Genomic DNA, 25,187 nt, shown 5'->3' with positions numbered 1-25,187 from the left:
ACTTTGTGATGTCTGGGGACCTGGGACCTGGGGCTTTTGGTATTTGTAGCCCAGAAAACATCCTACAGATTTGGGGTGTTTTCTGAAACTCGTTCCAGCATAGAGACAATATTTTGGTTAGAATGAAGCTCTAAACAGTGAATAGTGACTTTATTATATTAAAAATTAGGTAACATGCATGTGGGAGAAGTAGATGTAAAACTGCATTTTCCTACCCAATAAAGGGCAGCTCGAGAGGTTCTCTCCACTGAGAAAGTGCAGGCAGAGTTGGACATCCTTTCTTACCAAGCGAGCCCTGCCAACAAGGATTTTCTGGCCTCGGGCCCACAGATGGGGAGAGACTGGGTTAAGGACAAACTTCAGGGAACAGCTTTCTGCAGTTGGGAAGGGCATCTTCCCAGCCCACTGAGCAGCCGAAATGAGACCTGGAAGTGAAGCTGCTGTTATTTCCAAATAGATCATAGTATCGCGTTGCTTTGAACACATAAGAAAAACAGAGATATAGGCTGATAATTTGTGTTCACACATTTTAAATCAAAAGAATGCCAAGGCAAAAGTTAAGATAATGTCAACAAGAACAATTTCATTAATCAAGGCCTTCCTTGTTCCCATTTTGTAATTACTAATCATAAGCTTTTAAAAAAAACTAAATCTTTATTATTGAAAATATTACAGGTGTCCCCCTTTGATTGACCCCAATCACACAATATAAGGAAATCACAATGAGCCTCTGTGTTCACTCTTACACATTTGAGGTTGGTTTAAGGTAAATGTTTTTAGTACAATTGAGGAAAAGGTATTCAGGGATTACTTAAAAAAATAGAAATATAAACAATACTGATGCATAAATTTACTGTTTTTCTTTTACTACAGGTAATCAGTTTTGTTTATCTTAACCCTTTGCACTCGCTTGCTTTTGTCTCGATTCCTTTATTTTAATGCTAACCGTGTCGAGTCACACTCGACATCCGAGTGCAAAAGGTTAAATTACAAAATACACAGCTGTACCTGTATCTGTTTACAGATGGGTAGACAGTCATACATTTGTATCATGCGTTATAATTTTCCAAAGCACTTTCACTCACATTATCTTCCACGTACTTGATCTCTAATTCTGGCAAGAAGAGCCCTGTGAGGTAGCCAGACAAGTTCTGTTTGCAATTCACACAGCAGGAGGGAGACTAAGCAAGGCCTACCTAACTTGCTCAAAGTGAAGCAATGACTGGGATTTTGTGAGTTTCATTTCAGTGATGTTTGGCATTATATCATGTTGCTTTTCACTATATTATGATGATTGTCCAGCTTAATTTGCAGGATTTTCTTGATGTTGGTTAAACGGACTCCTCCATTAACTCACCAGTCTAAAGGGGCAAATATTTTCTCACATTTCACACATGATCTGATTACTTCTGTCCCAAGTGAACAACCTACTCTCGGGGTATGGGAAAACGTGATTAGAAGATACTTAGCCATTATATTATTCTAACAAAGAGCCATCTTTCACACCTCTCCAAGTTAAAAGAAACTTCAAGAGAGTCCCAAACAAAGAATTCTAATAATGCATGTTATCAGGTCCAGAATGAGTACTGTCAGTTTCTTCATTGTGGTAAAGAATGTTGCCTGGAGTACTTCCATATAAAGACCTGTCACATCTTTGGCAGAACTCTGGAGGGAGCAGAGGATGAAAACCAAAAGCTCAACTTTCTGCATGGCGAGGAGGATTCAATGAGTTCTTTTCTGTTTCTGCGTCTGTTGGCCAGGAGACCTGAATATGATAGGGCTTCAGGTCCTCAGGAGGGATAAAATCTGGGGCATTGCTCATGAGGTCTTGCCCCCGGAAGGATTTTGGGAAGGCTATGACATCTCTGATGCTTGGCGCTCCAGTGACAAGGCATATCAGTCTGTCTAACCCTGTGAGTAAAACACAAAGTTAACAGATGAGAATGTAATCTGAGGGTGGGAGTGACTTTGTTTTTCTACAAAGGTTACAGAACTTTTAAATAAGAATCTTTACCAAGTTGCACCCAGGCATAGTTCCCCCTTTTTAGAGAACTTTTGAGGTTACTTCCTATCTCACTTTAGAAAATTGCTCAATCACATCTACTGGGATGAATAGTGATAGCAGGTAATATCTTTAGCAAGGGCTTACTAAAGGCTAAACAAAATTAGGTGCTGTGTAGGAGTCTAAGAACACAGAAGGAGGTCCCTGTGGTTGAGGGTCCATAATCTAGTGAACTTTCTAGAATTTCTCACATTCTTCCTGATAAAAGAAGCAAGGTGAGCATCCTTGTCCATTAGAAGGGCCATGGCACATTCCTACTCACACAGGCTGGGGCTAGGCAGCAGGGCTTTCCAGGCTCCTACCAAGGTATCTGAGCCCCCAGGGATTTGAGCTAAGACCATACAGTTCCATTCTATTAAATCTTTCAAATGTAAATGATTAGCTAAGTTTTAGCTTTATAACTGGTAAGTAAACAAATTCTGTAGAACCCTTGGGCTCACTCCCTATCTCTTTTATTCCTTCATCTACCACCCCCCTTAAGCTGAGCCCAAATTTGAGACAGTCCAATGGAATGAAATTTGGCTTGTAAAAGGGCAGACTGTTTACCTAAGGCAATTCCTCCATGAGGGGGCGCCCCGTAATCTAAAGCCTGGAGCAGGTGGGAGAGCAATTTCACGTCTTCCTGAAATTCAAAAGAGAATTCCATTCAAATACTGAGGGTCCACTAAGTGCACACTGTGTTTAGGTGTGAAAGGGAAAACAAAGGTGAGTTAAAAAAGACCTCAAGAGGTTTATAGTAGAGCAAGGTGATGTGATAAGTCACAGATATGAAAACCTGAAGAGAAATGCCTGGCGCTCAATAAAGGCAGTTATTATACTGATAACGCAAATAGTAAGACCAAGGATATGGCTCCAAAGGGTGGGATGAAAGCAGGGAACTGTCCTGTCAAGGGACTAGGGAGGGTATTAGGAAGCAACAGTGTCAAATGCTGCTGGGAGGCAGGAGAAATTAGGGCAAAGGACGGGACATTGAATTTGGTGACCAAGAACAGACCACTGGATTTGGGTATTCATCTCAAGTAACAGAATTAAGTGCGTCAGTGCCTATGAAGTACTTCAGCAGTGCCTGGCATATAGTAAGCACTGCCAAACAGCTATTACCTACTTTTCAAAGACTTACAGGAGTATTTAGTGAATCCTCCATTCACTACAAATTTTAAAGACACAAACAAGGCCAGGTTAGAACATGTTACCTTCAGTAATGTTTCCAGGATGTAGCGCTGGAGCTGTGCATCGTGAATTCGGATAGAACCGCCTCCTATCTCACTGCCGTTTAAAACCAAGTCATAGTGCTGGCTACGGACCTACAAGATCCAGAGTCTCGACATTAGAGAATGTTAACTACTGACTCAAACCGACAATTTCTTCTGGGGCTTCCAGAACTGGGTCAGACTGAAATCTGAAGTTCTTTGCTTTGTTTTTTACCACAGTTCCTTTGATTTGCAAGCACAGATATGGTACCTTTTCGGGCTCAGTGTGGAGAAGGTGGATGTCACTGGGATGGGGAGCCGTGAATGGGTGGTGGGCTGACTCCAGCTCCCCGGGGTTTTCCTCCTTGGGAAGGAAGAGTGGGAAATCCACCACCCAAAGGAAAGAGAACAGAGCTGGGTCACGGAGCAGCACTCCTCTTGCTTCTAGAAGGTCAGCACACTCCAGCCGTAATTTTCCCAGCAAAGAGCACTGCACACAGAAGATAGGAACATTGAGGTAACTGCTGGGACAGAGTAGTCAGCGATGACCTATCTGGACTCTAAAGCCAGGCCATTCTCTGAGAAAGGATTAGCCAAGTAATAGACACACTCAATGGTCTGAGAAGGACTGTCACCCTCAGTGATTGGGGAATGGAGAACACAGGTATCAGCTTGAGTCTGAACTGTTTGCTACTAACATCTCTGCATCCTCGGCCACAGTGAAATGGAGATAAAAGTATTCCAGAAGGCTGGGTGACGACAGTCAGGTAAGACGTGTAAGGTGCAAGATGATGGGCACCTATTCCCATGATTTCCTTACTGCCCCGAAGGGTGTGATGAGCATCTGCGGAGTGCCTGGCATGTACTTAATGTTCTACAATGCTTGCTGCTAGGAGAAGGGCAGGGTGGAGTAGAGGTTAACTCAGAGTGCACCTTTGGGAACCAGACTTTGAGGGTTAGGAAAAAAATCTGACTCCTCCACATCCCAGCTCTGTGTGTGTGCGCAAATTTTTAACTTCTCAGCCTCCAGTTCTCTTTACAATAGTAACAGTAGCAGTACTTGACCTTCACAGTATATTTTCAGTATTTGTGTGACTTCTATACCACTTCTGCATATTTTACAATGGCATGTTCAGCTACGTCCAGTCTATTGTGTATCTTCTGAAGAACAGGGAGTCGGCCGGTGCCTGGCAGCCTTCACCACCTCCCAGTGGCTGCTCCAAGGAAGAGGATCCTGCCACGATCAAGTAGGGCCAGGTGTCTGCCAGCCAGGAGCCCTCCAGCAGTCTGACCTGTCCTCCACATTTTCAGGAATGCATTATGTATAAAAGTTAGTGACTACCAAATTTTCTTAATTTACAAAACTTTGAAAATGAACATATTTTTTCATAGTTATACATCGAGTCCCGACAGCCCTCTACCTAAGTGGCTTTCCTAATCAGGACCACAGCCAGTCTGTGAGCAGTGCCCATGAAGGCTAGTGGCTGGTGAAGAAACTAGTTTTTATACAGTGCATTATAAAGTGCTGAAAGACATTTACTCATATATCCCTAGCCGGTTTGGCTCAGTGGATAGAGCAACGGCCTGCAGACTGAAGGGTCCGGGGTTCGATTCTGGTCAAGGGCATGTGCCTCAGTTGCAGGCTCCTCCCCTGGCTCCTGGTGGGGGTGCATGCAGGAGGCAACCAATCGATGTGTTTCTCTTACATTGATATTTCTCTCTGTCTTCCCCTCTCTCTAAAAATCAATGGAAAAATATCCTCGGGTGAGGATTAAAAAAAAAGGTATTTACTCATATAAAAACGCATGCAGAGCAGCTCCATTTAATGAAATTAACAGTCAATTTCAAATGTGTATTACATGCACAGAGGAGAGCTCCATTCAGCCCCAGCAGCACGGAGCATGGAGGTAACTTCTCTTACTGCTCTCTTGTGCTCTCCGGCTGTTAGCAGGACCATATCCTCCTCCTGGTTCTCCATTCGTCTGATCAGGCCCAGGCCTTGCTCCTCCATCACAAGCTTAGCAACCGGAGAATTCCAGTTCCTATTGGCTTTCAGGAACACAGGTAAGACATCCTGTGATAAAAAGATTAACATTTTTCTTAAAAGTGGGGTTTTCTTATAGTACAAAGATTTCTTGTTCCCAATAGAAGAAAACTTACATGAGATTATCTCTATTCCCTCCTGAACCCCTTCAAAATGATACAGAAGGAATTTAAAAAGCAATCTCATTATAACAAAAAACAAAGAGAATGATGGGTCAGGAGGGATGTCAGTAGATGAGATTTCTGCAAATTTTTGGCAGATTGCAAGTGAATGGAACATAAAGTCTTATATTTTAGATCCTTTCTTCAAAGTATCACTGATTTTAATGACTCAAAAAACATGACTATTTTTAAAGTCATTGATTCCAAAATGGCCGAGGCAGTTTCCACTTCTTTTGAGAGTTAAGAATGCCCATTTTCACTCCTGCTCCTCCCGTTTTAGTTCTACCATTAACCAAGCCCAGAACACAGTTGTCTATCAAAGTTGTATTCAGAATTTTTAAAAAGGGTACAGGAAGAACAATTAATTCAGGCTTTCCTTCACACCCACCACAGTTTCATTTAAATCTTGGGCACATGGCGCTCTATTTATTTTCCTAACCAGATTAAAGTACTGTTGTTTATTTTAAAAAGCTACGGTTGAACTTCCATTCTGATTAACGGTGAGTTCAACTAAGTTGTAGTCTTAGAATTATACCCAGAGGTAAGGAAGTTTAAAAATAAAAAGGAGCCCTGGCTGGTTTTGCTCAGTGGATAGAGCGTCTGCCTGCCTACTGAAGGGTCCTGGGTTTGATTCCTGTCAAGGACACATGCCTGGGTTTTGGGCTCGATCCCCAGTAGGGGGCGTGCAGGGGGTAGCCATTCAATGATTCTCTCTCATCATTGATGTTTCTATCTTTCTCCCTCTCCCTTACGCTCTGAAAATCAATAAAAATATATTTAAAAATAAAATAAAAATAAAAAGGAAAAATAGAAGAATGATCTGAAATAACAAGATCCTCGAAACTAATGTTAGTGAAAGAACTCAAGCAATTATTAGTTAAAAATAATGAATCTCTAAAAGACAGGAAAAAAACTGCTCTAATTAATCCTTACCTGATCAAAATGGTCAGCTGCAAATTTCCTAATCGATTCAATGTCTTTCCTTTTTAAGTATTTCTGATGAAAGAAAAAGTAAACTCAATAATATGACACTTAGCTTCATAAACATGTTTATGATAGCAAAGGGAATACAAATATATTTTGTGTTCATCACAAGAGTAGGATTAAATACAAATTTAATTTCTGCTGCCAAGTAACAAAAATTTAAAGCTTGTTACAGGGCTTTAATTTTCCAAACACTGTATGTAAGTGTCACTGGGAATAGCTGTGCATGTATTCAATGTAATATGCAGGATAAATGTTCCAAATGAATTTTTACATTCTGAATTGTGAAAGAAAATATAACTTTCAGGTCAATAAGAAGATTCATAATTTAATTATTTCAGGTCTCTTAAAATTCTTTATATCTTACTTTTTGTAAATTATCTTAATGTCTTTCTAAGTAAGACAATGTCATCATAACTAATATTTATGGGCCACTTAAGTAGGTATGGGAGATAAACAAAGGAGGAGTCAGGGTTCACGACCCAGCAGGTCTGATCAGCTACTTGGGGAAGAATGGACATCCTCAAATTGAGGTAAATAATAATGACAACAATATATATTGTACAGAGCTCACCTGAGTACATCCATTCTGTCTGGACTAGAGTGTGGATACCACATTACTTTCCACTGAATATATGAAGTAATTATGAGACTGAATTCTTATCCCCAGATTGAATATACTTAATATGCTTATATATCTGAATGAGTAGTCTTTCAAAATAGTAATCTTATTCAAGACCCAACATGCAAGGGTTAAGCTGAGAGCTCTGGACAAACTGAGGCTGGAGACAGAATATGAATATCATGTTATGCTCATCACTAATGAAAATGACCCCAAATGAAGCAGGTGTACTTTACAGCAATGTTTAAAAGGGGAAAAAGTAAAAAAGCTCTAGATCTTGAGTATAAACTCATATTCATCAGGTTTTATTGTTGTCCATAGTTTTAGGGACGTTGTTAGACTTTACATAAAGATATGTAAGGTTTTTTTTTAAACAATTTTTATGAGTTTATTTGAGAAGATTATATTCTTATTTAAAGAGGACTGTCCTTTCTGAAGATTAGACGGGCCCATGTTGAACATATTTACTTCCCACAAACAGGTTCTAGAGAACACACAGAATTGTGCTCACTTACTGCTCCTTCAGGGATGCATATGGCTTTGACGGTTCCTTGGGGTTTACTAAGTGCATCTTGAAGAAATCCAACCTCTGTGTTTCTGAACACATCACTGATGTCTACAATCTGGAAAATGGGTTAAAAAAAAAAGGGTAACTAAAACATTTTACCAACAAGTTTTTAAAGAAAGTAGAGCTGTTAACATATACAAAGTGCATTCATATAGAGTGATTGTCATGGGCTGGGCACTATGGCTCGTGCTAATGTACTCTCATTAGTATTAATTCATCTCATCTGTATAACAAGAGTATAAGGAAGGCACTCTTATTATCCCCATTAAATAATGCAATAAACCAAAGCACAGAGAAGGCAAAAACTTGCCCAAGATGACACAGCTGGTAGTGGCAGAAGCACAATGGAAGCAGTCTGACTTAAGAACCACCATTTCATATTCCAGAACAAGAAACAAGGAGTGTTTGTTTTGGAATATTTAAATTTTTGTTTTTTGGCAGCAACTGTGAGTAGGCAGTTAGGACTTTGTGTAGCAAATGTTTTTCAATCTAAGAGCCGAGCACTGCCTATTTGTAGACGAGGCAGGACTCAATTTCTGAGGTATCTGAGCTGAGAACAGATGTGGTAATGTCACTAGCATCACACAGACAAAGGGCTGTTGCTCTCTAAGAGCAAATAATGAGAGGCTTGCCAACCAAAACTGCTCCATGTAAAGCCTCCTCTGACCCTTATAGTTAAATATGCATTGACCTTAATAATTTGAAAAATTTTTCCATAGGTTTGAGCTCTTTGAATACCACAGAAAAAGAATAAATATCTCTAAATGGCCTTCTAAGTGCCATTTTAGTTAGCTTAAGAAAAATTGAAGAGGAAAGAACAGTGTTTTTGGTTTTTCCTTTCAAGTTATCATTTGTGTCCATATAATTGATAACTTATCAATAATATAAACTTTATAGCAAGAATCTTGCTCTCTGGAAATTGGTTTTGGAACACAGTAGATAGAAAAAAGTATTGTGATGCTAACAGACTGTTATCCTCTCTTGCTTTAGCTCCAAAACAACAAAGGTAACAAGTTAAGGTAACAACAGAAAATATGATACAGCAGTGTGTGCAACTGGTTGTAAATTTCGAAGTGGTTCAAAAGACTGTGGGACTATTTGGGGGCAGAGACCTGGAAAATTGAAGAGTCAAAAGTACCTTCATCCCAAACCGAGTGTCGGGTTTATCAGTTCCATAGCTGGCCAAAGCCTCAGCAAAAGTCATAGAAGGAAAAGGCACCCCCACAGGCCCTTTGTCAATGGGCCAGGAATATTGGAGCAAACCCTCAATTAGACTCCGGATCCCGGTCTGGTCTACAAAAGACATCTCTACGTCAATCTGAAACCAAACAACACATGGAAACTAACTTGAACAGCCATAATATTACTATGTACACATATTCATATATTTCTCTGGTTTTAAGTAACCACAGGATTCTGGACATAAATACTTAATACATGGGGGGAATAAATATTATTGTACATCTGTGTTTAAACTTCTTTTTTTTTTTTAAATTTCAGAGAAGGAGAGGGAGAAAGAGATAGAAACATCAATGATGAGAGAATCTTCAATTGGCTGCCTCCTGCATGCCACTTACTGGGGATAGAGCCCAAAACCCAGGTATGTGCCCTGACTAGGAATTTAACTGTGACCTGGTTCATAGGTCGACACTCAACCACTGAGCTACACCAGCAGGACTGTACATCTGTTTTATGTCAGTTACTGTGCGAATGCTTTCATACATCATCCACTTGTTTAGTTCCTATGACTACCCATGGCTCATAGCAGCTAAGTCACTTGCCCATGTATGTACAGCTAGTAAGTAGTAGAGCTACACTTGATCCCAGGTCTGTCCACCTTCAAAGCTTATGATTTTTGTGCTTCATCACACTGATTCATATGCTACCAAACAGAAACCAAATCATAGCAGCTCTGATGAGTGCCCAGAGTAGGCAGAGTAGATATCAACATATAGAACTGTTAGTTCTTAATGTACAAGAGGTGTTAAGAACTTTATCACGACCATGAAAGTACTATGGGATCTTTGGCATCCCTTAGTTGGTGGCCAAAATCCTTATAAAAAGGACACATGAAATATGTCAAAAGTTAAACAATGAATGCCTCCACTGAAGGCCAGTTTCACTAAATAGCTGATGGATAAAATGTAATGAGAAGTCTATCTGACTACTGTCGTGGACTGGAGACACTGGGCTGTAGTGAGACTGCATGAATAAGAGACAAGTGAAGATAGCTTTGTACCTGCGTAAACTCAGGCTGTCTGTCTGGCCTCGAGCCTTCATCTCGATAACATCTGGCAACCTGAAAATATCTACAATAGAAAAATAGCATGAATTGAGTCATGATTCTAATAAGGTATACATTTTCCCCCAAATTCATGGCCGTGTAGGCTATGAGATAAATTAATTACAATACCTAAAGGGCATATAAGAAATTTAAAAATTCATTACGATGCCCTAATCTAATCAGATACATAGCTGACCCAGAATTGGACTATTCTATATATTGCTTTAGAAATATACAATGGCACCTTTGGATATTCACATATTAGACTGGCATGCAAGGCGGTTCATGCTTCTTCACACAGACTCTTGTGCTTTGGCCAAATTGAACTACTTGTTGCTCCATGAATACACTTGAGCTTTCCTGTGCTATGCCATTCAACTCTCAACTCCATCTGCTGAAATGAACTTTGTCCCAGGAGGCCCAGCTCACAGTTTTTATACTTTCTAAACAATATAATTTCAAACCTCTTAATATCTACCCTGCAACTTTCAATGTACTCATTTTTTGTTTATATCACAGTTGGTTTTATTTATTATCCTATTCTGTCTTACTAGATTCATTAATTCCTTGAGAACAAAAGCTATTCTGTTTTGAATCCCCTGCCACATTTACTAGCTTATAGCTCTGCACACAGTGGCCACCCAATAAATCTTTTTTTTTTTTTAATATATTTTATTGATTTTTTACAGAGAGGAAGAGAGAGGGATAGAGAGTTAGAAACATCGATAATAGAGAAACATCCATCAGCTGCCTCTTGCACAACCCCCACTGGGGATGTGCCCGCAACCAAGGTACATGCCCTTGACCGGAATCGAACCTGGGACCTTTCAGTCCGCAGGCCGACGCTCTATCCACTGAGCCAAACCGGTTTCGGCCACCCAATAAATCTTTAGTAAAGAATGACTACATATTTTTAGAGTATTTTGCATATATTTTCAAAATGCTCATACATTTTCTAATCTTCTTTTATTTTTTTTTAAATATATATTATTGATTTTTTACAGAGAGGAAGGGAGAGGGACAAAGAGCTAGAAACATCGATGAGAGAGAACCAGCTGCCTCCTGCAACCAATGTACATGCCCTTGACCGGAATCGAAACCGGGACCCTTCAGTCTGCAGGCCAATAATCTATCCACTGAGCCAAACCGGTTTCGGCTCTAATCTTCTTTTAAGAGTTCAGGCAGCCCTAGCTGGTTTGGCTCAGTGGATAGAGTGTTGGCCTGCGGACTTAAAGGTCCCTGGGTTTGATTACGGTCAAGGGTATATGCCCAGATTGCAGGCTCAATCCCCAGTAGGGGGCATGCAGGAAGCAGCTGATCAATAATTCTCTCTCATTATTTTTTAATTTTTTTGTTAATCTCACCTGAGGATATTTTTCCATTGATTTTTATTTTATTTTTATTTTTTAGAGATAGTGGAAGGGAGGGGGTGAGACAGAGAGAGAGAGAGAGAGAGAAAAACACCGATTGGTTGTCTCCTGCATGCTTCTTAACCAGAGCCAGGGATTGAGCCTGCAACTGAGGTAGGTGCCATTGACCAAAATCGAACCCGGGACCCTTCAGTTCGCAGGCTGACACTCTATCCACTGAGCCAAAGCGGCTAGGGCCTCTCTCATTATTGATGTTTCTATCTCGCTCTCCCTCTCCCTTCCTCTTTGAAATAAAAAATATATTAAAAAAAGAAAAAGAATTCAGGCAACTTTTTTTCCTTTTTCCCTTCCGTCCCCACTTTTCCTTTCCTGACAACTACTAGCATAAAGAAAGCTCACCTGTCTAAACCACCAACCATCAGAAGCTGCTTAAACTGTTGTGGACTCTGAGGGAGAGAATAGAACTTTCCAGGTTCCCTGGATGGTATTACAAACTCCTTTGCACCCTTTTAACGAGAGAGGGGTGGGGAGGGAGAGAGAGGAGGCATTATGAAAAGAAACAAACCCAAGAACTGGTGGAAGCTGATACTTCAGCTCATCAATGGACTAAAGAACAAAGTCCTCATGATGACAGAGATCATTTCTTGTTCACCTTTTAGTCCCCCAAAGGCTTGCACACAGTAGGCTTTAAATGTTTGGACATAGTAGGTATTAAATGTATGCTTGTTGAAATGAATTCTCAATTCTTATTCACATAATTCCTGCCTGCTTTTCTAAATTAAACTACAGTTTTATAAGTCCAGATATTGTATAAAGAGATTGAACATCAAGGTTTAGAAATGTCAGTTCTTAATGAACAAGGGATTTATATTTAGGGAACCAATTCATTATTGATTTGCATCTATAAAACTCAAAGAAAACTCAAGTAGAATACAAAGATTTTTATCTCAAAGTACTGACCCATACAATTTTTTCAACTCTCTTTTCTTTTAAGGAAAAATATAGTTTTACTAAAGGACCTAAAGGAAGACTTCAACGAAACCCACATTAAAATGACCAGTCAAAATCCCATTTCTTTTTACCCCCCTTAGTTTTGACATTTAGAATAAAAGAGTGAGAACAGTCAGAAGGATTCTGAAGAAGTATGAGTGGCCTTGCCCTGGCCTATTTCTAATGTTCCCAGATTAGTTCATCTACCTCACATTTGTTGCACGCAATTCTTTTAAAAAAAAATTAAATTTATTGGGGTGATATTGGTCAATAAAAATTATATAGATTTCAGGTGTATAATCCTCTATAATACATCATTTGTATATTGCACTGTGTGTTCACAAGTCAAGTCTCCTTTCATCACCATTTATCCCTCTTTACCTTCTACCTCCCCACCCTGCTTTTGCACTCAACTCTTCAACACCACTATGAACTGAAGGCTAGAAGATGCTATTTTACTTGTTACTAAGCTTTTAGCATTTTCTATGTGAAGGTTCATCCTGAATTAAAATGCCTGGGAAACCCCATGCAAAGCCAAGGACTGGGGAGTGTGTTGGGTCCTGGAAACGGTAGCCTATGAACCCCTATTAAGTGAGTATCACTGAGACCTAGAGAACATAGGGCTACAACGCGTGCTCGGACCTGGTTCAATGAGCTGCTGCACCCAAAGCAGTAGGTGTGACTTCTGCTCAGCCCTAAGTCCTGTTTTCTCTCCTAGACCATGGAGCAGGGATGGCGAAACCCCAACTCCAAGTTCCGAAGGCCCTGCTGCAGGTGAGAAGGGCAGGCTCAGGGTCTTTAAGTTGAGGGAGGGATACACACTGGGGTTGGGGGTTGGGGGTGCAGCGTGGGGCCTTGGCAACAGGATCCACTCACATCCCCAGAGAGAAAATGGAATGTGAGCAGGTGGGACTCAGACATGGCTTTGCCTCTTAGCACCTCTGCTTCACTGGCAATTCTCTCAGCTCTTAAGAAAATCTGGATAATGTGATCATCTTGAGGCAGTAAAATAAGTAAAAGAAATAAAACCAAGTGAATATAAATGCAAAGTGGGCCAGTTTCCTAACTAATAGGACATTACAGTTAGGTTGATACATACTCCTGGAGTCCTCTTAAACAATGTCGGTGTTTCTACATCCACAAACCCTAAAAAGAGAGACATTTGAATTTAATAGATAGGAATTTGTCAAATATGATGTCTATGGTATAGTCCAATAATCTGAGGCTATCCTTAATTAGGAATTTTGACTGAAAAAGTTACCAAGCCCACTGATGCTGGTTTCTATAAACCCAAGAAGAAAGCTGAACATTTCATGAAATCCTATTCTGTTCATAAAGTTGACACTTTTGTAATGAAATAATTCTTACTTAATGGATCCTTGTCTATGAACTGTTCTGGTTTTTTAAATATTCTGCTAGCATAGCAAAAATAACATAAATATAGTAGAAAAAGACCCCAGGACTAATTAAAGAGTCAAATTTAATTCCCATGACATTTCTGAGCTCACAACAAATGCTATTTAAGCGTGACAAAGAATTTTAAAAACTTCCAGGGGTAACAACCAAAGGGCTGTCTGACCTGCAGTAGTGATGGGAAATACTTAGGTAACAGGCACTAGCACCTTTAAAAAGCTGTATCTGTGACCCAGTAGAGAGCTAAATTATGCTCTAAATTACTAAATTATGCTCTAGGACAAAACACCTGGAAATTAAACTTCAAAAACTGCTTTACACATTAAGTGAATTCCAGACCTCTGGCAACATCGGACCCAATGATGCTAAGGCGAGGATACAGTAAAACTGCTGAACAGGACAGAAGAGATGCTAAAAAGCTCCAAGAACACTCAGGTGTCTCCCTTACCATGTAGATTACAGAGATACTCCCGCATTTTCATGACCATCTGGGACCTTAGCCGCAGGTTATACTGCATTTGGGAACTGCGCAAGTCCAAGTAGCGATACTGCAAACGAAGAGCCTCTGTTTTCTAAACAAATTTAAAGATTTTTATGTTTAAATATTTCTTCAAATATTAACAAGACATTAACTTTAGATAGAGAGTTTGAAATTTCAAAAACTTTATCTTTAGCTCCCACCATTTGGATATACATAGTAGGTATTAATAACAGAGGATGGCACCTTCATGAAGTCCTTAACTTCAAAGGGTAGCTTCTTGCACGGATTCAGAAGTTCAGCTGTTTTAACCTTGATTTCAATCTCACCTGTTGGCATTTTCTTAAAGAGAGAAAGAGACCTATTTAAAAATTTACTCATCAGGGTATGTACACAGTGAACATTTGTAAAATACATGATTTACTTATGTATATAACATGCACAGGTGCTTAGTGTGTAGTCTAAATGTCTGTGCATACTTTTGACATTCTTATGCATACTTGTGGCTGATATGACCATTAACAAATATCTTAACATGCATATTTATATCAGTGTGTGTGTTTATAGTGAAGATTCTGAAATCTGTAGGCTCATTCATAGAACTTACAGATCTTTAGTGCCTGCCTGATGTCCAATAGGTGCTCAGCCTCTCTTGCCTGAATGTGCAGACAGACAGTGCAAGTGTATACGGTGACGTTTACATAGATACAGGGTCTACACTACTAACTGGGTTCTCTTGTCCTGGAGGCCGGGAAACCACTGTCCCAGACACTTGCACCACAGATTCCACGGGGGCTTCACATAAAATCTTCTTCACGGAAGCAGCGGACTACAGAAAAAGAGGGGAAAACAGTTCCAAGAAACACATGAATTTAAAGGAATCTGTGCTAACTCTAGTCTATGGTTTAGAAAAATGGTAATACTCATAGAGCTTAATTGCTGTAAATACTGGGGCTGCCCTTAATGACTTTATTAAAGAATTTGGTAAATTGTATCACAATTTTGACTCCAGTTAATACAACAAGTCAAACTCTTAACTAAGAGTGTAAAAATGTTTTTCTTAAAGGAAAATAAGGAAAGAAATGATTAATGCAAACAAATCCCACATACATACTTGAAAGGCAACTGTTCCCAGGGTTAGTCTTAGGGTCAGTTAAGTCCCACAGCAATAATGGAGTCTGAAGGTTAGCTATGCTCATTTCTAGATCCTGAGATAATTCACTGCTCTTATTTCAAACACTAAAAGCTGAGTAAATAAAATTTTTCTTAGGCATACAAGCATTACAATAGAAACCAATGTTGCCCAACAACTATGATGAGAGAGCTTTATTTTATCTAATTTTAATGGTAATTATTTTTAGCAAGTAGTACCTTCACATGGCTCAAACTTCAAAGGAAACAGATATACAGTGAAGTCTCCCTCCTGTCCTTCCCCTTTAGTTCCTCTTCCCAGATACTCACAGATCCTTGCAGGGACACATCATGAAATACACACATGCACACCTCCTTTTTAATACAGATGACAGCACTCCTGTTTTGTTTCCTCTATCAATATACATTTCTTTTTCCGTATTAGTTCATAAAGAGCTATCTATGGCTGTCAGGATGTACATTTTTTATGCCACGCTCTTATTGGGGAACAACTAGGTTCTTCCCAATTTGTTTGTTTCTATTAAAAATAATCCCGCAATGAAAAACCTTGTATTTATGTCATTTTGCATCTGTCTAAGTCTAGGTGTAAGATGCTTGTAAGATAACAGACTAGAAGCGGAAGGAGTGGTTGAAAGGACAGATGCACTTCTAGTTTTGATGTTGCCAAATTGCTCTCGATGGAACTAGTGCCATTTGGACTCCCTCCATGCATGTAGGAACACTTATTTTCCCTAGCAGTGTGTTGTCAATCTGTGTGCCAAAAAGAACAATTCTGTGTAGTTATCTCTCTACCTATGAGTGAGGTCGGGCATATTTTCATACATCTAAAAGCCGTTTGTATTTTCTTTTTCTTTTCTGTTAATTTTATGTTCATGTCCTAGGTTCATATTTCTGCTGGGTCACTGTTTTTTTTTTTGTTTGTTTGTTTGTTTTTTAATTTGATCTTTTATTTTATTTTATTTTATTTTTTTAATATATTTTATTGATTTTTCACAGAGAGGAAGGGAGAGGGACAGAGAGTTAGAAACATCGATGAGAGAGACACATCGATCAGCTGCCTCTTGCACATCCCCTACTGGGGATGTACCCGCAACCAAGGTACATGCCCTTGACCGGAATCGAACCTGGGACCCTTGAGTCCGCAGGCTGACGCTCTATCCACTGAGCCAAACCGGTTAGGGCTATAGTAACCTTTTAGATATTAGCAATATTAGCCCCTGTATTTGATGTGCTCATTAACAAATGTCTCATTTATATTTATATAGGTGTATGTTTGTGGTGAACATTTTTCCCCGGTTTGTCATTTGTCTCAATGTTGTTTGTATTTTTTAACTTAACTTTTGAATTTCAAACCTCAAACAAATTTAGTTACCCTGACCACAGCATCAGAGAGGCTTTCAGTAACAGTAGGAAACCTTCCATTACCTCATCCTGAGGAATGAGAACTTGAACAAGCCCCTGGAAATCTCTTAACACCAGGAAGATGTTTTGCCTGATTAATGAAGAAAATGAACATGTTAGGATAAAATCTCTGGGCCCAAAATTTAAGCAGGCAAAGCAAACTAAACAAACAAAAGGTCCGTATAATTTCTCACATTTATTGTAATAAATAACATGTGTTTTTATTAGCTACTAGTGTCCCGGTGCATGGATTCATGCACATTGAAAGGAAATTAACTAGAAGAAATATTTTAATATCGCTATTTGTGTCTTGCTAATGAAAAGAAAATAGGATTCTACTGAGTCTCCTATCTACCTACTCCAGGACTTCTGTGAGGATAAAATGAGATGAGGCACAGGAAAATGCTTCACAAACATTTGGTTAAACTATAAAATGTTTGCATCTGGCTATAAAGCACGTCGGGTTCCTGGGCTGAAGAAACTCCACGGAAGCTAGTCACTAGGGAGAGGAAGCTGGGCATTGCTATGTGATGTCATTACCTGGTGCCCACAGTGACCGTTTCCGGGCTGAGCTGGGCTGTGGGCCACATTTTGTGCCATGAGGTCTTGGCAGCGTTGGCTGTGATTTGGTGGGGTGTCGCTCTGGGGTGGTGGTGAGGCCTGTGTCCCACTTGGGGGAAGCCCAGTATTGGTTTGTTGGTGCCAGGTCCGTGTGCTGTTCATTTTTAAATGGCCAGTGTGCATCAGAGCTACCGGTCGGATGGACGGATGGACACTTAGCCTTTTATATATATAGTCATGAAATTTTCTATGTAGCTTTTTTTTTTTTAAATCCTCACCTGAGGATATGTTTATTGATTTTAGAGAAAGGAAGGGAGAGAGAGAGAAAAACATCGATGTGGGAGAGAAACATTGGTGAGTTTCCTCTGGAATGCACCCCAACTGGAGATCAACCTGAAACCTCGGTATGTGCCCTGACCAGGAATCGAACCCGAAACCTTTTGGTATATGGGATGACACTCCAACCAACCAGACCATCTGGCCAGAGCTCTATGTAGCTTATTAATGAAAAACAAAACAAAACAAAACAAAAGCTTCTTTTTTTTTTTTTTTTTAATTTCTTTATTGATTAAGGTGTCACATATTTGTCCTCATCCCCCCATTCCCATCCCACCCCTCTCCCCACGCATGCCCCAATCCCCTGTTGAACTTAAACGTTGGATAGGCTTATATGCATGCATACAGGTCCTTTGGTTGAACTCTCCCCCTCCCCCCACCCTCCCCCTACCCTCCCCTCTCCTCCCTCTGAGGCCCGATAGTCCGATCGATGCCTCCTTGCTTCTGGTTCTGTTCTTGTTCCTCAGTCTATGTTGTTGATCATTTCCCCTAGATGAGCGAGATCATATGTCACTAGATATATACTAATAAGAACTGAATGTGAGACGAGCAATAATAGTTATGCTGACAGGCAAATGAATCAATCTGTAGCGAGCTTCCCCCTGGACCAACAGTTCTTTTGAGACCCAATTTCAATGTCCAGTAGTTCCTTATGTGTACATGTCAGCACTGACCCCTCAGCTCTGGATGGTGGACAAATGGTGGTAATGGAGGTCCGACTCCCTCTGGTTTGGTCTCGGCCGAACCCAGGGGCACGGCGTCACCCAGACTAAGGGGCACGAGGCCTCACCCCTACCCAAGGGGCGCGTGGTCTCACCCGGGCCTGGGACCCAGCCTCACCCGGATGGATCCAGGGGCGCACGGCCTCACCCAGACCCAGGATCTGGCTTCACCCGTACCCAGGGACGCTTGGCCTCTCCCAGACCCAGGGGCACGTGGCCTCACCCGGGCCTAGGTGCACGAGGCCTCACCCGGATCCAGGGACACATGGTCGCACCCGGACCCAGGGACGCTTGGCCTCTCCCAGACCCAGGGCCACTTGGGCTCACCCGGGCCTAGGTGCACGAGGCCTCATCCGGATCCAGGGACACATGGTCGCACCCGGACCCAGGGACGCTTGGCCTCTCCCAGACCCAGGGCCACTTGGGCTCACCCGGGCCTAGGTGCACGCGGCCTCACCCGGATCCAGGGACACATGGTCTCACCCGGACCCAGGGATGCTTGGCCTCTCCCAGACCCAGGGCCACTTGGGCTCACCCGGGTCTAGGTGCACGCGGCCTCACCCGGATCCAGGGACACATGGTCTCACCCGGACCGAGGGACGCTTGGCCTCTCCCAGACCCAGGGCCACTTGGGCTCACCCGGGCCTAGGTGCACGAGGCCTCACCCGGATCCAGGGACACATGGTCTCACCCGGATCCAGGGACGCTTGGCCTCTCCCAGACCCAGGGCCACTTGGGCTCACCCGGGTCTAGGTGCACGCGGCCTCACCCGGATCCAGGGACACATGGTCTCACCCGGACCCAGGGACGCTTGGCCTCTCAGACCCCGGGGCACGTGACCTCACCATGCCTAGGTGCACGAGGTCTCACCCGGATCCAGGGACACACGGTCTCACCCGGACCCAGGGACGCCTGGCCTCCCCCAGACCCAGGGGCACGTGGCCTCACCCGGGCCTAGGCGCACGAGGCCTCACCCGGATCCAGGGACACACGGTCTCACCCGGACCCAGGGACGCCTGGCCTCCCCCAGACCCAGGGGCACGTGGCCTCACCCGGGCCTAGGCGCACGAGGCCTCACCCGGATCCAGGGACACACGGTCTCACCCGGACCCAGGGACGCCTGGCCTCCCCCAGACCCAGGGGCACGTGGCCTCACCCGGGCCTAGGTGCACGAGGCCTCACCCGGATCCAGGGACACACGGTCTCACCCGGACCCAGGGACGCCTGGCCTCTCTCAGACCCAGGGGCACGTGGCCTCACCTGGACCTAGGTGCACGAAGCCACCCGGACCCAGGGGCGCGTTACCTCTCTCAGACCCCTGGTCGCGTGGTCTCACCCGGATCCAGGGGCTCACGGCCTCACCCGTACTCGGGACCCAGCCTTACCCGGATCCAGGGGCCCACGGCCTCACCCGGACCCAGGGTTCAGATTCGCCCGGACCCAGGGGCACATGGCCTCACCCGAACCCGGAATCCAGCTTCACCTGGACCCAGGGGCGCGTGGCCTCACCCAAACCCAGGGGCGTGAGGCCTCACCTAGACCCAGAGGCGTGTGACCACATCTGAGCCCAGAGGCTCGCAGGCTCGCCTGGACTCGGGTCTCAGCGGGGTTTCGTCTTCTTGATCCCAATTCCTGTTGGTCAATTCCCTCTCAGCAATTCCTTCGGTCATTTTCTCAGAGCTCCAGGGCGGCTGCCGCAGAACTCGTTGGGCGGCGGGCTCGGCAAGGCTCCGGTGTGCCCGGTGCCCGGCGGTGGGCTGGTCCGGTGTCGCTGCGTCGGCCCTTGGGTCTGCAACGGTGGCCAGTCGCTGAGCGTGCGCACCTGGCCACTTCGGGGCATTGAGATTCTTGAAGGACTCGGAGGTCAGCAAGCACGGAGTCTCCCACCCCATGTCTCCCAGGGGCTCGTCTGTCCGTGCTCGGAAGCGAGTGGAGCCGTCCCCTCAGCCGGAGACCGCCGGGGGAACTGCGCCGAGCACGTTCCTGGCCACCATTGTGTCGCCTGAGCCATAGTTCTTAAAGTGTGGACTTTGGGTCACCGGCATCAGCATCATCCTGCGTACCCCTCTCTTTTATTCTAGTTGTAGAGCATCTGCTCAGCCAGCCCCCCGGTCTTTCTGGCTGGTGTCTGCTCTGCTCTCCCGTCGTAGTCTCAATATTGTTGTGGTAGGCAACGATCAGGCTGCCGCCCTATGTCTCCATCTTGGTTCTCCTTTGTACAGTTAAGTCTTGATTGTTGTTGGTGTCACTGGGAGGAATTGTCCTCCAGGCCAATTGGCCGTGAGGACCCTCTTTGTCTATATAGGAAGAGTTGCTGTGCAGGAGACATGTTTGTGGGCCGGGTCTTGATGCAGCAATGCCTTGGCGCTCACTGAGTCTGCCTCTAGAATGCCTCCCTTATGCAAGTGATTGAAATCTGGTGTCATCTCCCACCAACCACTAGATGCCCTCGTTTCTGGGTCTCCAATGCAGTGTGGGTCAGCCAGTACCTGAGGCACTCAGCAGGAAAAAGCTTCTGCTCAGCTTGGCTGGGGCGGAGCTACAGGGTGGAGCCTACAACCTTGGCTTCCTGTCAGCCCCGCCCTATGAGGCTCCTGTGTCTGTGTCCCTCTGTATTCCTTGCAAACACCTCTGAGAGAAACGCGCCCTGGAGTTTCGCCCACTGCCAAACAGTCCAGTCCCTCCCCTAATGAATCTGGACTCCCAGATTCTCGCCTGGAACTGGGTTTCAGTGCAGTTGGAACTGGGTCTCAGCGCAGTCTGGCGTCCCTGTCTCCTTCCCAGCAGGGCCACCCAGTGGCACAGGCAAAAGTCCGTCCTCTGCGCACCTTCCAGTGCGCGCGTCTGGAGCCGCCGCTTCTCTGTGCCTCCGCCATCACAGCCCAAATTCATTCCCCCAGCGTGCGCCTGGCTTCCCAGGGTTTCGCCCGGAACTGGGGTTCAGTGCAGTCGGAACTGGGGTTCAGCACGGTCCTGAGCTTATGTCACCTTCCCGCTAGGGCAGTTCAGTGGCGCAGGCAACAGTCCGTCCTTTGTGCCCCTTCCCGTGCGAGCCTCTGGAGCTCTGCCTTCCCCCGCTCCTCTGTGCCTGCGCCCCACAGCCCAGATTCATTCCCCCAGCCTGCGCCTGGCTTCCCAGGGTTTCGCCCGGAACTGGCGCTCAGTGCAGTCAGAGCCGGCGCTTAGCGCACTCCGGAGCCTTTATCTCCTTCCTGCCAGTGAACGCCGGCCAGGCCGTCAGCCGCCCCTTCCTCTCCGGCTCCATCCTCCCCGCAGGCGCGCGTGCTCGTGTCTCCGCCAGTTTCTCCATACCTCAGGCTTTTACGGCTCCCCCGATTGTCCCCGTGGCCTTCTCCTTCCCCCCAGCTGTGGGCATTTCAGTCCGCCAGCTCTCCTGTGGTTCTGGACGATGTCTGTTCTGACCTCTAGTTGTGCCTTTGAAATTGTTGTGCCCGGCTGCAGGTTAGGTGTTTCACCTATGCCGCCATCTTGGTTTCTCAACAAAAGCTTCTTTATCAATTTTTATTGGCTATACTAGAAGCCTGCTGCACAAATTTGTGCATTGGTGGGGTCCCTGGCCAGCGATCAGAGCTGATAGGGGCTGGCTGGCCAAGCGGAGGGACCACAGGAGGTTGGCTGGCTACAGGAGATTGGCTGTGGGAGCGCACTGACCACCAGGGGACAGCTCCTGTGTTGAGCATCTGCCCCCTGGTGGTCAGTGCATGTCATAGTGACCATTCAACCGGTTGTTCGGTTGCTTAGGCTTTTATATATATAGATAGATATTCAGCTTACTAATATCATCCAGATGGCTTATTAATAAAAAGGAAGATTTAAAAAATGTTTTAATTTTCATTGGCTTAAGTCTTTATAAGAAAATTTTATTAAATTTGAAAACTTTCCACATATTAAAATCCAAGAGAATATTTTAGGGTACTAAAATCATCTGATTGGACATTTTTGAAGTATAGCAATATAAAGCCTTTTCCTAAAAAAAGATACAATCTAAAATTTTCTATAGGAGGTCCAACTACTAATTTAATATCTCTATAAACCATCTAAAGGTCCCCCAAATCCCAACATTATTAGCATTCAATCTACATTTTTCCTACTGTCTTTACTAACAACAAGAGGTTCAGAAAGCCTCCTCTGATTTTAAAAAAATATATATTTATATTGATTTCAGAGAGGAAGGGAGAGGGAGAGATAGTGACATCAAGGATAAGAGAGAATCATTGATCTGCTGCTTCCTGCATGCCCCACTGGGGATCGAGCCTGCAACCCGGGCATGTGCCCTGACTGGGAATCAAACCGTGACCTTATGGTTCATAGGTCGATGCTCAACCAGTGAGCTATGCTGATTGGACACCTCCTCTGATTTTAAGAAGATAAAGTCAACAAACTTATGGGTCAAATGTCCATCCATTTGGGACATATTCTTTGGAGAGGTCACACAATCTATGTATTTGGATCTCTTCAATGTGAATTACTGTACTATTCAGAAATGTTCTAAAATACAACAACAAAAGGGGTCTAATCTTAAAGGATCACTGTTCTCTACTTAAAGTTAAATTCCATGGCTGAAAGGCTTTTTTAAAAGAAAGTGTTTATTAGGCCATTGCTACCAAAAAAAACACCCCATACAACACAAAAAAAGACTGGTCTTGGGGCATGGAGCAGCATGATTAGATAGAAGAAAAAAAACAGCATGTCCGTTATCCCGGAATTTTGCAAGTGGTTTTAAACCTGAAACAGAGAGAAAGGTGTGACACCTTAAATAAATGAAGCATGCGGCCCGCCGGCGGTGAGTTTGACATGCTTGGAGCTGTTCTGAAAGAATTAACATCAGCTATAGACAAAGGGAATAAGGAGAAGGTGATACAGGGCTACTGTGGGCTAGGGCACAGCAGCAGAATCTGTAAAGCTCATGTGTGAACAAGAAGCAGAGGCTCCTGGGGTTTGACAGGCCTGGCTATCCGCTCTTTTTATATAATCTCAGAAACAGCCACCTGGGTGTCAATTATAATTCCAACATACACTAAGGAGTGTGAGCAGTCTTTTGTTGGTTTTGCACTATAACTGTTAACCAATTAACCCCTTTATCTCTTCCTTCCACCCTCTGGTCTGCAGTAATTTAATTTAAGACATCTCAGAATTTTCTCCTTGTCAGGAGTCTTCAATCCTTGTAAGCCAAGGGGCATTTCAGTTCATTGGTGGATCACACTTCCTTATTATCCCCTTCAACATATGCTAGTGGTACTCAGAGTAACACTATTTGAGCCTTTCAAAACAAAATGGAAAATTTAACGAATTTTGAGAATCTTGTAGGAGTTGCAAAGCTTTTATTCTTCTGACAACACCATGCATTCTTAAACCGTCTGCGTCAACTTACCTTCGGTACTGAATCCATCCACACAAGGTGACTTCTTGGCCTAAGTGCGAAGAACGCAACTCTCCACACGTGTTGGTCCGGGCAACAAAGCTACTGAGTTCTAAAAAGAAAAAAGCAAGATGAAAAATCTATTATTTCCAAACTGCTCAAAAATAAAGACTTCAAGTCACATCATCTTAGGTATTTCATGTCAATGGATAAAATTTATAACGTAAATCTAAGTATGTAATTCGATTCAATCACTATTAAATCTATAATGTCAAAGGTAAATGTGTCAAAAGACAACTAAATAATTGCCTTAATGTGAATTTTTGCCTTATGTTAGGAAGTCAATTTTTTTTTTTGATCACCAAGCATTTGCATTGACCTAAAATTACCCTATTCTTAATAGCACAGCACAGATGCTTCCCATATCCAATAGGACCTTAGGAATCACAGAAGTTGGATGGTGCAGTGACTAACTTTAGTGTGAAAGTGAAACAGTCACCATGTACACTTAAAATTTTTGAGACTTAGTAGCATTAACTAAAAGCCTATCTATGTGGCTCATTTTCTGGTCTTTTTAACTCCAGGAAAACACCCACACCATAGTGTAAGAAAGGAAGAAGGTGAATGATCTACTTTTACATTCCATCCACCCAGCTAAGACTAGCGGGGCAGGGAGAACAGGAGGAAGCGCCGTCCAGAGGACAAGAGCTCCGCAGGGCTTTCACCTGGAACTCTCTGTGGTGAACTCAGCCGCAGACTTCTGGACAGGGACCGCCCGATCAGCTGCGCGATCCTTCCGGTGGGTGTGGCTAAACCCCTCTTTAGCCCCGTTAACCAACCGGAGAACATGTTGAAGCCGCTTGAGGGCGAGGCGCTCACGAATCCCACACTGCCGGTGTTGGACGGTGGTCAACAGTCATTTTTGGAAATACACACGAATCCCTTAAAATGCTAGGAGGTCCCACTCTCTGCGCCAGTATTTAAGCCCTTCTCCGCTGAACATTCAAGTACATGTGTCCGGAAACTGGATCGATTTACCAGGTCTTTGGGGTCCTTGGGGAGTGGGTAGAAGAAAGACCTTTCTCCCCTTCTCCATACATCAGTTTCCACTTCTGCTAACACACACAGCTGCGGCCAGATGTGCAAGACCGCATCCACGCAGCAGCGCAAGGCGGGACCCCACGACCAGGGAGAGACTGAAGGGGGCCGGTCATCAATCGCACGCCCTTCCTTCCCTTCCGCGCTTCCCCAGTGGTTCCCGCGGCAGAACCGGGAAACAGGGAGAACCCAGCCTCGCGTTTCAATTCTGGCGCCGACCTCGGATATTCAACATGAGGAAGAGGGCAAATCCAAAAGGTTGTGAGGGTCCGATTCTCCCTAGCACGTCGGCCGGGTGAGCCAAGCTCGCCCTCGAAGCGCTCGCGAGCGCCCAAGAGTACGGTGAAGACGATCAACCAATCAGAGCGGAG

General features: G+C 43.8%; 1 protein-coding gene across 1 annotated transcript; it reads right to left on the bottom strand.

The window, feature by feature from the left end:
* Nucleotides 1-460: 460 nt before the first annotated feature.
* Nucleotides 461-25,081, bottom strand: DARS2 (aspartyl-tRNA synthetase 2, mitochondrial). Its single transcript, XM_008145865.3, has 17 exons — nucleotides 24,444-25,081; nucleotides 23,731-23,830; nucleotides 16,744-16,810; nucleotides 14,894-14,995; nucleotides 14,413-14,508; nucleotides 14,137-14,260; nucleotides 13,375-13,421; nucleotides 11,685-11,791; nucleotides 9,871-9,940; nucleotides 8,770-8,949; nucleotides 7,579-7,686; nucleotides 6,391-6,453; nucleotides 5,174-5,326; nucleotides 3,524-3,742; nucleotides 3,256-3,366; nucleotides 2,609-2,684; nucleotides 461-1,911 (listed from the first exon to the last, which is right to left on the bottom strand). Exons 1-17 carry the CDS (start codon nucleotides 24,565-24,567, stop codon nucleotides 1,697-1,699), a joined length of 1,962 nt encoding a protein of 653 aa, XP_008144087.2. The 5' UTR covers nucleotides 24,568-25,081; the 3' UTR covers nucleotides 461-1,696.
* Nucleotides 25,082-25,187: the final 106 nt, after the last annotated feature.

The sequence above is a fragment of the Eptesicus fuscus genome, chromosome 22, assembly GCF_027574615.1.
Source record: "Eptesicus fuscus isolate TK198812 chromosome 22, DD_ASM_mEF_20220401, whole genome shotgun sequence".
Lineage (NCBI taxonomy): Eukaryota > Metazoa > Chordata > Mammalia > Chiroptera > Vespertilionidae > Eptesicus > Eptesicus fuscus.
The sequence above is the reverse complement of the archived record's forward strand: the minus strand, read 5'-3'. Positions and strand labels throughout refer to the sequence as shown.